Source organism: Bos taurus, chromosome 5, assembly GCF_002263795.3.
Source record: "Bos taurus isolate L1 Dominette 01449 registration number 42190680 breed Hereford chromosome 5, ARS-UCD2.0, whole genome shotgun sequence".
NCBI classification, from domain to species: Eukaryota; Metazoa; Chordata; class Mammalia; order Artiodactyla; family Bovidae; genus Bos; species Bos taurus.
In genome coordinates this window covers 94,664,927-94,680,331 of record NC_037332.1, presented here as the reverse complement: position 1 = coordinate 94,680,331, position 15,405 = coordinate 94,664,927, and the positions used below count along the sequence as shown (strand labels likewise).

The window sequence follows — 15,405 nt, the reverse complement described above, 5'->3', positions numbered from 1 at the left end:
AGCCCAGCAATCTGAATCTATGCACTTAGGCCTTCACGGATGAGTGAATCAACTGGCTTTTGAATTAGAGAACAAGCGTTACTCCATTAACTTTGAGACTAGCCCTTTCAAGAAATATATTTAGGTAAGGCACACAATATTTCAGTCCTAAAATGAGAATGTCAACTGTGAAACGGAGCTAAAAATTTCAGTTGTTACTGTTCCGGCTCCTCCCACACATACTACCTATTTGAATACTGTGAATCCAGGAAGCATTTACATAATAAATATGGTGTGCATTCTAGGTTTTACAACAGGTCTTTTTGCTTTCATTACTTGTCACATTAGAGGCTGCTGCAAACATGTAAGGAAAATCTATGTCCTACATGCAATGTTATTACTGGCTGCCTTATCCTTAGCCAGAGAAGAAAAACATTTGCTCTGCTGGGGCAACAGAAAAAGGAAAGGGTTGGGAAAACTCGGGGCTTCCCTTGACTCTACACTTTGAAGCATCCACACAGTGCTCCCCATGCTGAACCAGTGAGCTTGCTAAGCCAGAAAGATCACTTGAAGACAGGACTGCAAGAACTGCCAAGACTAGACAGAAGGAAGAAGAATCTTCCTGATCCAAAAGACCCTGTAAATACTGCAATGCACAGACACACACAGACATACCCCATGTGTTTGGTAATTAACACATTATTAAATTTCGTCCGTGCTGACGCGTCTAATGTCAACCTGTCAACCAAAGAGTTCTGGTTACCGTTAAAGTCTGTTTTAAACATGGAGGGCTTATCTGTTACCTGGGCTTAGGAAGCCATCAACTACATACCAGAAGCGCTTTCAAATTTAAGAGGTTTAATTTATTAAGGACACCAAAATATTTCTGGCTGTTTTTCCCCAAGATTTCCAAGATATTAGCCAGGAGAAGTATTGTTATGATCATCAGTGGTCAAGCTGTAATTGACATAAACCAGACGGTGGATTTAAGAAGAGAGAGACAGAAAGTGTGTGTGTGTGTGTGCGTGCTGAGCAGTGATACAGAATTTTGTTATTATAAGTTTTCTGACTTTTAATGAAAACCCAAACACTCACTTGAGTAGAAACATATCTTTGGATGTTTTCATTAGACAACTAACTAACAAACTTAAAGGGCACACCTTGAAAACTGTAATATACTTGAGCACGTACGCTGTGCCGGATACCAATCTAAAAAACTTGTGTATAATATTTCACTCAGTTCTAACAACAACTCTTTGAGATAGGCACTATTATAATCTTTGTATAATTGCAGAAATTGAGGATTTAAGTGCCGTGTCAAAGTTGCCAAGTTCACACAGCTAATAAAGTGTAGAACTGGGAGTCAGACCTAACAGTAGGACTCAGGGGCTTTTGCACTTGACTCCAGGCCACCCAAGCCACTGTTAGCAAGTAGACAATTGGTCTTATTTACCCTAAATGCCTGGGCTTCCCTGGAGATTCAGACTGTACAGAATCTGCTTGCAATGCAGGAGACTTGGGTTCAATCCCTGGGTCAGGAAGACCCCCTAGAGAAGGAAATGGCTACCCACTCCAGAATTCTTGCATGGAGAATCCCATGAACAGAGGTGCCTGGTGGGCTACAGTCCAAGGGGTCTCAAAGAGTTGGACATGACTGAGTAACTAAGCACACTAAATTCCAAATTGGTATTGAGTGTGGGGGAAAGCAGATAGGCCATGTCAGGTTTGGAGCCTCTGAAGCAATTCACACAGCTGTTGTTCAGTTGCCAAGTCGTGTCTGACACTTAGACCCAGGTTCAAAGCAGAGACACCCAGTTTCTACCACTCCAAGGTCACCTGCTGGCCCGCCCTTCCTAGGAATACTTTTTCCGCTGGGTGTTTGGTAAGAAATGGATTGTTTGAGCCCACAGGTAGATCATGGTCATTTGGGGAGGCATTTGAGTAGGTGAGGAGCCAAATACATTCCAGAAGGTATAATTTCTTGCAGACTGAAAAAAACGCAAAAGTTACTTACAAAACAGATACAATCTGTACAACAGGAAGGTGAAGGTAGAGTACAATGACAAGGCAGAGATGAGCAATCCATATTAATAAAGAACTAGAATAAACATGAATTCACCATGGCTAGAGTCTGGTTTCAAAGCTGATAGGTTATCAAGTCCTCTGTGGTTGTTTTCACTGAACTCTGGGAAAAGGTCTCAGAACTAGGTCTCAGAACTGACTCCCACACATAAGTTAAACCAGCACTTCTTTTTAAATGGGAGGTGTGGTTACAAGGTCTCGGGAAAACAGTCTCATGTTGAAATAGGAAAACACTGCCTGTTTATAGATGACAGACAAAAAGGCAATTGTTTAAAGGCATGTGGTCTATCATTGTCATCTTAACCTAAACGAAAATAAACACCCATGGCAGAATGTATATAAGGTGGAATGAGAGAGCAGTCCAAAGAAAAGTTATTAATCAAGAATCATAGGATTTAAGACTTGGGAAGGACCTTAACAAACAAGTTCCACTTCTGCACTTTCCATAAATTAAAACCAAGGTCGGCAGAATGTGGACTTCTTGTGCAGGTATTCCCTGAGGGTATGGAACGTGAGGACCAGAGAATAGTATGTGGAACCTGGAAGCCCCGATCTTTGAGAGGTAGGCCAGTAAACAGCAGCCCTGAAACAGCTGCTTAGGGTCAAAAAAGAGGTGGCAGGAAAGCCAAGCAGGGTGATGTAATGGGAGCCTGGGAAGGCAGGAGTTTTAGGAAAGAGTAAGCAGTAGTGTTAAATGGTAACAAGAGTTCTAAGAACTGGGAAAGATTCATTAGATTGGTTGGTTATTGATCAGTGGTGTGTGTGTGGTCAGTCATATCCAACTCTTTGAAACCCCATGGACTGTAGGCCAACAGGTTCCTCTGTCCACAGGATTTTTCAGGCAAGAATACTGGAGTGGGTTGCCATTTCCTCCTCCAGGGGATCTTCCCGACCCAGAAATCAAACCCTCATCTCTTGCGTCTCCTGCACTGGCAGGCGGATTCTTTACCACTGGGTCACTTGGGAAGCCCTGACTTTTGTAAAATCAGTTTTAGCAGTATGATCACAGTGAAAGATGTTTAAGCAATGAACAGGAAGTCAAAAAAAAGTTAAGACACTGAGGCCAGAGCCCATGTTCAATAACCTTGGAGAAAAGAAAAAGATGGAGTGGTGGACAAAGAAATGCTCAGGCAAAAAGGTCGGTAGAGAATGAGAGGAATCCTTGAGACAAGGATTGAAACTACTTTGGGGAAGACAAAGCCAGCTGAGGTCTATGCTCTGACTGATGGATCAGTCTTGACAGAAGGAGACACCCAGTTTGTTAAGAGATAATACAGATGAAAAAGGGATGGTTATAGGGTACAAGGGTTTCCCAGGTGATGACAGTGGTAAAGAACCTGCCTGCCAATGCAGGAGATGTCAGAGATGTAGGTTCAATCCCTGGGTCAGAAAGATCCCCTGGAGGAGCGCACGGCAACCCACTCCAGTATCCTTACCTGGAGAATTCCATGGACAGAGGAGCCTGGTGGGCTACAGTCCATACTATCGCACAGAGTCAGACATGACTGAAGCAACTCAGCACGCAGCATGCATACGGAACAGAAAGTAAGTGGTTCTCTCAACTGTATTTTTATTTTCATGATTCACTTTCCAAAGCATGTAGACTTTCTTTTGGTGATGACATAAGGTTTAAAAATTCCCCTTCCCTTATTGCCTGTGTTAAATTGTGAATGAATGGATGTTAAACAGTGAGCTCTAACCCTTGATCCCTCACTGGTGAAAATTCAGGCCAGCTCTTGTGGGCAGAACGGATCTTCCCACACACTGCCTCACCCTCATCCTCCACTCAATGAAACACTCTCCTCATTCTTCAGATCATTCCACCAGCTACAAAAGTTAGGTTCTCACACCATCAGGAAGGCTTCCCAGGTGGCGCTAGTGGTAAAGAACACCCCCGACAATGCAGGCAGCATAAGATACACGGGCTTGATCCCTGGGTCAGGAAGTTCCTCTGGAGGAGCGCATGGCAACCCACTCCAGTATTCTTGCCTGGAGAATCTCAATGACAGAGGAGCCTGGCAGGCTACAGTCCATAGGGTCACAAAGAGTCGGACACGACTGAGGCAACTTAGCATGCATGGAAGCAAGCATGCATGCTTGCCATCAGGAAACTAAGATGAATAGGGAGGAGTTTAACAATCTTAGAGCTTGTGAAGGCTGGAAGTTTCTTAACCTTGCCAACCGTCTACTACTTTCTTTACCTGGTTTCTGCCAAAGGCCAAAGCAAATAGCAAGTGGGAGGAAACAGTGATGGCAAAGAGCCCTCTCAAGAAAATTAAGAGAAAAAGAGAGAGAAAGACTTACAGCAGGCAGTATTTACTGCTGAAATGAAACCAGAGAGCCGATTTGGAAAGAGAGGTTGGTCACAGAATTAATGACTGCTCATATATGTTTGGGATATGAATTTGAGCAAACTTCGAGAGATAGTGGAGGACAGGGATGCCTAGTGGGCTACAGTCTATGGTGTTGCGAAGAGTCAGACATGACTTAATGACTGAACAACAACAACGATGTAAGTGTTTAAGACTATATGGATGACCTGTTGTATTGGATGATCTGAACAGGCTTCTGTCTATGAACACACACACGCTATATCTGTTAGAGCCCTTTCTTGAGAACCAAAAGCTCAGTTGCTGCTGCTGCTGCTAAGTCGCTTCAGTCGTGTCCGACTCTGTGCAACCCCATAGACGGCAGCCTACCAGGCTCCCCCATCCCTGGGATTCCCCAGGCAAGAACACTGGAGTGGGTTGCCATTTCCTTCTCCAATGCATGAAAGTGAAAAGTCAAAGTGAAGTCGCTCAGTCATGTCCGACTCTTAGCGACCTCATGGACTGCAGCCTACCAGGCTCCTCCATCCATGGGATTTTCCAGGCAAGAGTACTGGAGTGGGGTGCCATTGCCTTCTCTGAAAAGGTCAGTGGACAAAGTCAATTATGAGTCTTTCTTCTGGTAAGAGACTAAAGCAACGTTCTCTGAAAAAGCACATTACCCTGGCATTTTAGCAACACCTGCTTAGCACTCTTTAATTATAAAATCTGAGATCTGTTTTTCAAGTTGGACTAGACACATTTTTCACTTCCACCATTTTGCCCTTTACCTGAAAGGTCTGCAAACCTTTCCTCAGGTGTGGAACACTAAAGGTTCTCAGTTACTGAGAAGCACCACAATCTGGTCATTTAAATTCACCCTAGAGGTGCTGGCAATATCTGTCTCACTTGAGCTCAGACACATCCCAGCCTTCACAGTCCTCCCTGATTTTAGATGTGTCGAGTGACAACGAAATGAAGCAGAACCCTATGGCCCTTCCCCCCATGTCCTCTGCCTGCCTTTTGTCTGTGGAAAAACTTTAGCCAAAGAATACATTTAATCAGAGAAGTGAGAACATGCAGAAACAAAGGAAAACAGTCAGAGGAGACCAAATAATAATAATGTCGTCATTAAGCAAAGTCAAGGACCCTTAGTTCCTTCTCAAGGGTTGTAGATAAGATTCTGAGCCATATCCTGTGAGCTGTCTTATAGATACTGAAAGCCCTACCAGGTGGAGTGATTAACTACAGGATGACCAGACTGTAGCTGTGACATGCTGCTGCTGCTGCTGCTGCTGCTAAGTCGCTTCAGTCGTGTCCGATTCTGTGCGACCCCATAGACGGCAGCCCACAAGGCTCCTCTGTCCCTGGGATTCTCCAGGCAAGAATACTGGAGTGGGTTGCCATTTCCTTCTCCAATGCATGAGAGTGAAAAGTAAAAGTGAAGTTGCTCAGTCGTACCCGACTTTTAGCGACCCCATGGACTGCAGCCTACCAGGCTCCTCCATCCATGGGATTTTCCAGGCAAGAGTACTGGAATTCTGAGAATTGGCCTCAAGGACATGGAAACAAACTGACCCAGGGAACTGAAAATTAACTGTACTAAAAACAATCAAGATGATGCTGGTCAGACCACTGATGACCAATTTCAAGATGACTGTTAGAGCTGACTGTGTGGTCCCTGCATGTAGCCCCCTCCCTCTGTCTATAAAAATTCATGTGCCCTGATTGGGGTGCAGGGGAGTCAGCCTTTAGACAGATGTCCTCTCTCCCTGCCTGGTTGCCAGAATCCAAAATAAAGCAAACTTTCCTTTCGACCAATCTGTCCTCTTTATTGACTTTTGAGCAACAAGCAGTCAAACCCTGCTTTGGATAACAATAATAGAATTCTTCTCCTTGTAAAGACGCATTTATTCAGCACTCAACACATGCTTGACATTGAGCCGGTTGCTGAGCATATCGAGATTGATGAGATATTACATTGGCCCCTCAGGATTTCATATAGACAAAAAAAAAAAAAAGAGCAAATGTATTTTTTAATTTATCCAATCTTATTTCTCTGGAAGTCGGACATCGTTCCTTGGAATATCAAGACCTCTGACGTATCCATTGCCTTGTGTATTATTAACAGCGCTGCTTTACCATAAAGAAGCAAAAGCGGACATAAAACCTGATTATGCAAAATGAAAATCTGAGTTAAAGAGAATTCTAATAGAGCCACATAGGAGAATAGGAGATATGCCAACCGCCCCTTCCCCTCCCCCCGCCCGCTGAGTCAGTAACAAAGACACACAAAGACACACACACACTACTACCACCACCACAACAAACACCTTACCTGACTTGCCCACGCCTGCTCTCCCAAATATTGCCAGTTTGACCTCTGCACTTTTAGCCATGCTGGGTGCTGGTAGACAATTCCCTGTGGTTCAAACTAAAGAGCTGAGAAGATCTTTGTGGTTCCAGCCCTGGGATTCACCATAGCATGGTAAATCTGCAATCCTTAAACAAAAGAGATTTGCGAATTCACAAATGACTGGAGAAAGAATTTCATATTTATTAAGCATCTTCTATGTACCAGAATCATTGACTTGATCAGTATCTTTGATCTTGTGATCGCCACCACAATCCTGCAAGAGGGCTCGAGGAATTTACTGTAAACCACTCAACTAAAAAATGATAGTTCCAGGACTTGCTCTTCAATCTGTCTGGTTCTAAAACATACCTTTTTTCTTTTTTTTTTTACATAAGATAGCATTTTCAAAAGCACTTCCTCAAAGAATGTTTTATGTCAGTAATTGATAACAAATCCTTGTCTGTAAATATAAGTATTTATCATGTGCCTGTAAATACCCAATATACAAACACACACGATGGGGACAGTCACATTTGGAATTCTATTTCCCTTTGGGCTGACTAATACACATTTCTACTAGCTAACCCCACTGTAATATGATTGAATTTGCCTTTCAAGGTTTAAGTTTTATCTCCATTCACTAGATCACAAGGTCAAGTCATATGACAGATACCCACATTTCTAAAACTGATACATAACATCTAGATATTTTTACATTTTCCTAGGCACAATGCCCTGGAACACAAAAGATAAATGCTATTATAACAACCTCAAGTACATTAGTTTATAGCATTGTCCTAATACTTGGGTGCTCAGTCATGTCTCTCCTTGTGACCCCATGAACTGTAGCCTGCCAGGCTCCTCTGTCCATGGGATTCTCTAGACAAGACTACTGGAGTTGGTTGCCATTTTCTCCTCCAAGGGGATCTTCCTGACCCAGAGATCAGAACCCCCGTCTCCTGCATGTCTCCTGCACTGGCAGGCAGATTCTTCACCACTAGTACCACCTGGTAAGTGATATTATGTAAACGTAAGCTTCCCAGGTGGCACTAGTGGGAAAGAATCTGCCTGCCAATGCAGGAGACGTTAAGAGATGCAGGTTCAGTCCCTGAAGACCCCCTGGAGGAGAGCACTGCAACTCCTCCAGTATTCTTGCCTGAAGAATACCCTGGACAGAAGAGCCTGGAAGGCTACAGTCCATAGGGTCACACAAAGTCAGACACAACTGAAGCAACTTAGCACGGATGCAAGCCCACTTTATATTATGGGTGCTTTAGGAATGACGCCAAGGTCCTTGGTACCATGGAAATGTAAAATTGGAAAGTCTTGGAGTTAATGGAAAAAAAAAATCCTCCAGCCATCACAGGAGCCCTTTCATATGACCAGGCAACCATCTAATAACCACTCAGGGTCGAATTTACCACTTCCAGGAGTGAGGGGAGGAGCAGCATAACATCAACTTTTTATTTTCTTTCACTCAGAGCCCTTCAAGTACCTAGCAATTACTAGGAGCCTTTGTCCCATTCTAGACTTCTACCTTCTAGGAAAGTGAGACCAGTCCTCTTCCTTGGTTCTACACAGAGACGTCTGTTCTTGTTTATGCTTTTTGACCCTCACCTTCCCTCTTGACCATATGCAGCTCCCTTCTCTGGCATTTGCCATTTTAATCACTCTAAAAACATGGCATCCTTTGCATTCAACCCCTTGAAATGTGACCTGACAAATGACCCAGCACAAGTTTCATGGGATTCTTCCTCTTCATCAAGGCATGGTGGTTATATTCATATTAAGGCTCACATTTTTCACATGAACTGCAGGCTTCTCCATTCTGAACTTCTGCAATCGATGTTTTCATCTTAAATACAAGACTTCACTTTCAAGTCTGTTATCTAAACATATGAACCGCTCCTGCCAGGGTTTTGGCATTTACAAATTTTCTAAAAGAGCTTTTCCAGAGAAAGAAAAAAAGGAAAAGTTCTCCTGAAAAAGTATTTCTACAAAGACATTAACATGTAATTGTTTCCTTCCCTATGCATCTAAACCACTGACCTCTGCCTCACAAATTATGTATTTGCTGACTTCCACAGTGTCAGAGCTTCCTCCGAAGGACAGAAAGGTCAACATTAGCATTGGCTGCTGTTTACTTCATCAAAATAATGAAAAAACTCCTTCGTGATCATTAGTAGCACAAAACACAGAAGTTGTAACATCTGTAATGTGTCCAGTCCTACACTTTCAGCTAAAGATAAAAGAACTTTGTTGTCATTTTATGTGCATTCATTAAGAAAAGGCCTCTGTGTTTAAGGTTCAGTGCTTCATCACAGAAGCATCACAGAAGCATAATCTATTGAGATATATTAACTAAATGAATTCCAAATAAGAATGGCAAGCATTTCTTTGAAACATAGAACATGCAAGTGTCTGGAGCTTGTATAAACAGCAATTTGCTATCTCATGCAGGACTGCTCATTCCCATGCCCATAAAAATCCAAATAATTTACTATTTGATTTATGCTTCAAGAGAGTAGCCATCAAATGTAATTTGAAAAAAATAAACAAACACTTGTTAAGTCAAGTTTTTCAGTAATTCCCAAATGGCCTCAGAGGCATAGGAACTTCACATAAGAAAGAGAAATTGTGTGGGTTGAATGTTTCATATATAACGTAATAAAGATACAGCTACTTAGCATCAATTTTAGGTTATGTTAAGAAAAACCCCTTAAAGGGAGACACAAAACTGACATACATCTTTGAACATTTTCTCACATGAATATGTGAAAAAGTTACATTTGATAAAGACAGGAAACAAAGATAAATGTGTCAGTTGTATTAATAAGGGACCTGTTGCCAAGTCTCTGATGTTCAAAATAATTCAAGATCCAAGACCTTCCATAACATGGATGGAAGAAAACATTCATTTTCATGTTGTTGGGCAGAAGTCTTCTGTCTGTGTCTCGAAGCTGCTGTTCAGTTTTTAGGTGGACAGTGTTTTAATAGAACAAAAAATTCTCAGTTTCTGTCACTACTAAAGCTAAAATCACAGGTAAGAGGTTCATTTGAGGGATTAAAGGTGTATTGATCTTTTTCCGAAACAGAAAGGTACCAAAAGAAAGCTTAGGAAGACTCCAAATTCTGTTACTGTTAATGCATGCATTGATTCATCCCACATACATGCTAATCACAAATGGTCATCTTCAAAGAGCTTACAATCCAATAGGCCTATGATATTTAGTTCACTAATAAGCTGATCTTATTTATTTTTTAAAAAAAATTTATTCACAGTAAATCCCTAAACTATTATACTTACCACAGTCCTTGCTTTCTACATCTTCTTGGGGTGGGGGGGGCGGGGAGGTGGGAAACACAAGCATCTTTATAAGGTAATAGTTGTTTCAACTTCTGTGTTTATGGTCTCATCAAAATAAAGTGCAGGTATTTAGGGAAACAAAGACTCTAATCTGACGGTGGGATGAGATTCTCTTTGGGCCACTCCTTCTCTAGCTCTGAAACCAAGTTTTGCCAGTCTCATTACCAGGAATTGTCCCTCATCTTATCACAACGCAGCACGCACGGGGACGAGGAAGATTGTAGGAGACCCCTGGCTATAGCGTTGCTCAGAAAGCAACAGGTATCCTGGAATGATAAACAAGCCCATGGTGGACTGCAGGTCACTTGCTCTCAATCTAGGCGGCGGATGGAACCTGAGTCAAAAAGGCATTTCTGATCTTAGCCCCGAACGGAGGGTGCTGTTAAGCCCCCGGCGTTGGCGCTCACATCACCCTCTCGGCGACCCCCAACCCCTGCCTGGGAGGACCCAGGGACCAAGAGGACCGCCCCCAGAGGCCGAGCGTTCAGGGGCTCCGAAGGGTTTGCAGGAAGTCATCCCGAAAGGGCCACCTGGGCACGTGCATTACACTCACCTGTTCACACTCTCCAGGCCCGGGAGAGCTGCGGTCCCCTGGCAAGTTCGGAAGCCGGTCCCCGGGACCGCTAACCCTCCCACGTTGCGCAGCGCAGTCTGCGGGGGGCGTTTCCCAGCCGCTGGGCTGAGATCGTGGGTGGGAGCGGCGGCAAGCGCTGGCGGAGCGGCCGGGGTCTCCTCGCTGCCGCTCGCTCCGACTAGCGGCCGAGGGACTGCGGCAGGACGCGAGCTCAGCCCGGGAGGCCGCCGGGATGCTGCAGTGCGGCGCTCCGGCGCCCCCTACCGGCGCCAGCGCCAGGTTCCCCTCTCGAGGCTGCCTCCAGCTGCAGAGTGTGAGCATCCATATACCCGCCTTCGCCGCACCCGAGACACTCTTCGCTTGGCCCCCCTCAGTTCCCGGCTTCTGGGTTCTCACAGAAGGACCTCGTCCCTTGGTTAAAACCTCGCGTGTGAATGCACCACTGCGTGATGTTTTCTATTCCCTCCTTCAAATCATCCTCACACCATCCTTTAGAGGCATGTTTAATTATCCCCATGAGACCCAAGAGAAAACAGAGGATAAATAACTTGTCCTGGGGCTTCCCGGATGGCTCAGCGGTAAAGAATCCGCCTGCAATGCAGGAGGCGCGGGGTCGATCCCTGGGTGGCGAAGATCCCTCGGAGAAGGAGATAGCAGCTCACTCCAATATTCTTGCCTGGGAAATCCCATGGACAGAGGAGCCTGGCGCGCTATAGTCCATGGGGGTCGCAAAGAGTTGGACACGACTGAGCGCAAAACTTGTCCCCAAGGCTAGTAAACGGTTGGAATGAAATTTTGGGCCAGATTGGAAGCTAAGATGCTAGAAGAGACATCATTTCAGTTCAGTCGCTCAATCGTGTCCAATTCTTTGCGACCCCATGACACGCAGCGCCAGGCCTCCCTGTCCATCACCAACTCCCGGAGTTCACCCACACTCATGTCCATTGAGTTGGTGATGCCATCCAACCATCTCATCTTCTGTCATCCCCTTCTCCTCCTGCCCTCAATCTTTCCCAGCATCAGGGTCTTTTCAAATGAGTCAGTTCTTCGCATGAGGTGGCCAAAGTATTGGAATTTCAGCTTCAACATCAATCCTCCCAATGAACACCCAGGACTGGTCTCCTTCAGGGTGGACTGGTTGGATCTCCTTTCAGTCCAAGGGACTCTCAACAGTCTTCTCCAACACCAGAGTTCAAAAGCATCAATTCTTCGGCACTCAGCTTTCTTTATAGTCCAACTCTCACATCCATACATGATTACTGGAAAAACCATAACCTTGACTAAACAGACCTTTGTTGGCAAAGTAATGTCTCTGCTTTTTAATATGATATCTAGGTTGGTCATAACTTTCCTTCCAAGGAGTAAGCATCTTTTAATTTCATGGCTGTAATCACTATCTGCAGTGATTTTGGAGCCCAAACAAATAAAATCAGCCACTGTTTCCCCATCTATTTGCCATGCCATCCATGACTGGATGCCATGATCTTAGTTTTCTGAATTTTGAGCTTTAAGCCAACTTTTACACTGTCCTCATTCACTTTCATCAAGAGGCTCTTTAGTTCTTCTTCACTTTCTGCCATAAAGGTGGTGTCATCTGCATATCTGAGGTTATTGATATTTCTCCTGGCAATCTTGATTCCAGCTTGTGCTTCTTCCAGTCCAGCATTTCTCATGATGTACTCTGCATAGAAGTTAAATAAGCAGGGTGACAATATACAGCCTTAATGTACTCCTTTTCCTATTTGGAACCAGTCTGTTGTTCCATGTCCAGTTCTAACTGTTGTTTCCTGACCTGCATATAGGTTTCTCAAGAGGCAGGTCAGGTGGTCTGGTATTCCTATCTCCTTCAGAATTTTCCACAGTTTATTGTGATCCACACAGTCAAAGGCTTTGGCATAGTCAATAAAGCAGAAATAGATCTTTTTCTGGAATTCTTGCTTTTTCCATGATCCAGAAGATGTTGGCAATTTGATCTCTGGTTCCTCTGCCTTTTCTAAAACCAGCTTGAACATCTGGAAGTTCAGGGTTCACCTATTGCTGAAGCTTGGCTTGGAGAATTTTGAGCATTAGTTTACTAGCATGTGAGATGAATGCAAATGTGCGGTAGTTTGAGCATTCTTTGGCATTGCCTTTCTTTGGGACTGGAATGAAAACTGACCTTTTCCAGTCCTGTAACCACTGCTGAGTTTTCCAAAGTTGCTGACATATTGAGTGTAGCACATTCACAGCATCATCTTTTGGGATTTGAAATAGTTTAACTGGAATTCCATCACCTCCACTAGCTTTGTTTGTAGTGATGCTTCCTAAGGCCCACTTGACTTAACATTCCAGGATGTCTGGCTCTAGGTGAGTGATCACATCATTGTGATTATCTGGGTCATGAAGAACTTTTTTGTATAGTACTCCTGTGTATTCTTGCCACCTTTTCTTAATATCTTCTGCTTCTGTTAGGTTCATACCATTTCTGTCCTTTATTGAGCCCATGTTTGCATGAAATATTCCCTTGGTATCTCTAATTTTCTTGAAGAGAGCTCTAGTCTTTCTCATTCTATTGTTTTCCTCTATTTCTTTGCATTGATCACTGAAAAAGGCTTTCTTATCTCTTCTTGCTATTTTTTGGAACTCTGCTTTCAGATGGGTATATCTTTCCTTTTGTCCTTTGCTTTTCACTTCTCTTCTTTTCACAGCTATTGATAAGCCCTCCTCAGACAGCCATTTTGCTTTTTTTGCATTTCTTTTCCTTGGGGATGGTCTTGATCCCTGTCTCCTGTACAATGTCACAAACCTTCATCCATAGTTCATCAGGCACTCTATCAGATCCAGTCCTTTAAATCTATTTCTGACTTCCAGTGTATAATCATAAGGGATTTGGCTTAGGTCATACTTGAATGGTCTAGTGGTTGTCCCAATTTTCTTCAATTTAAGTCTGAATTTGGCAATAAGGAGTTCATAATCTGAACCACAGTCAGCTCCCGGTCTCGTTTTTGCTGACTGTATTGAGCTTCTCCATCTTTGGCTGCAAAGAATATAATCAATCTGATTTTGGTGTTGGCCATCTGATTATGGCCATGTGTAGAGTGTTCTCTTGTGTTGTTGGAAGAGGGTGTTTGCTATGACCAGTGTGTTCTCTTGGCAAAACTCTATTAACCTTTGCCCTGCTTCATTCTGTACTCCAAGGCCAAATTTGCCTATTACTCCAGGTGTTTCTTGACTTCCTACTTTTGCATTCCAGTCCCCTATAATGAAAAGGACATCTTTTTTGGGTGTTAGTTCTAAAAGGTCTTGTAGGTCTTCATAGAACCATTCACCTTTAGCTTCTTCAGCATTACTGGTCAGAGGATAGACTTGGATTACCATGATATTGAATGGTTTGCCTTGGAAACGAACATAGATCGTTCTGTCATTTTGCATCCAATTACTGCATTTTGGGCTCTTTTGTTGACCATGATGGCTACTCCATTTCTTCTGAGGGATTCCTGCCCACAGTAGTAGACATAATGGTCATCTGAGTTAAATTCGCCCATTCCAGTCCATTTTAGTTAGCTGCTTCCTAGAATGTCGACATTCACTCTTGCCATCTCCTGTTTGACCACTTCCAATTTGCCTTGATTCATGGACCTAAGATTCCAGGTTCCTATGCAATATTGCTCTTACAGCATCAGACCTTTCTTCCATCACCAGTCACATTCACAACTGGGTGTTGTTTTGGCTCCATCCCTTCATTATTTCTGGAGTTACTTCCCTACTGATCTCCAGTAGCAAATTGGGCACCTACTGATCTGGAGAGTTCATCTTTCAGTATCTTATCATTTTGCCTTTTCATACTGTTCATGGGGTTCTCAAGGCAAGACTACTGAAGTGGTTTGCCATTCCCTTCTCCAGTGGACCACGTTCTGTCAGACCTCTCCACCATGACCCACATACTGAATTTAATGGAAATTCATATCTGTATATTTGAGAAATTTCCAAAAGCTTCACACTCTCCTTGCAAGATCAGCATTTATAATGGTTGAATTGAAGTCGCTGTCCATCGTCCTCAAAATCTAGCAATGATAATTAATAGTCATGCTATGCTAGACCACCTTTCACATCTCTTATCTCATTTGGTATTTATACACTCCTTGAGGTAAGCACTCATATTTAAAATTATTATCCTTTCATAGATGAGGAGGTGCATTTCAGAGAGGTTAAATGATTTTCCAAAGACTATGACACTTCTGGTTAGAGGAACAGGAAACACCTAGGTTATTTCTTTCCTTTGAAACATAGGTATCCTTCGCAAGATACCAGGTGGACTCCAGGAAGCTATCACGTAGAGCAGACAGGGACCTGGGGCTGAGTGTACAATCTGCAGTGTGTTCTTGATGGGAGAGATGTAAACAGGGAGGCTGTTTCCAGGGCCAGCTCACCTGAAAATCCACTGTAGCCATGAGTTGTGGGCCACGCTGACCAGAGCAGTTGGGTCTGGGACAGAGGCAGGAATCTCCTTGCAGCTTAGGAGTTGTCCTAAGAATTCTTTGAGAAATCTCAAATACTGTCTCCTCTGTGACTTTTCTGATCACAGACCTATGTCCTACTGCTAAAAACACACTTGCATTAGATGACCCAACTCTATGTCTCCTAGCACCCTGTGCTCCATTATCACATTTGCATTGTACTCATTTTTATTTCTCAGTCTTCTCCATGAAACTTTGATGTTCCTGAATGTAGGGATATAGCATAATTGTCTTTGTACCTCCAG

The 15,405-nt window shown here is 43.5% G+C and overlaps 1 protein-coding gene across 1 annotated transcript in view; it reads right to left on the bottom strand.

The window, feature by feature from the left end:
• Window positions 1-10,861, bottom strand: part of RERG (RAS like estrogen regulated growth inhibitor) — a 130,011-nt gene extending 119,150 nt beyond the window's left edge. The window contains 2 exon segments of the mRNA NM_001076198.2: window positions 6,706-6,869; window positions 10,644-10,861. Of these exon segments, the coding sequence (NP_001069666.1) occupies window positions 6,706-6,766 (61 nt within the window). The 5' untranslated portion in view covers window positions 6,767-6,869; window positions 10,644-10,861.
• Window positions 10,862-15,405: the final 4,544 nt, after the last annotated feature.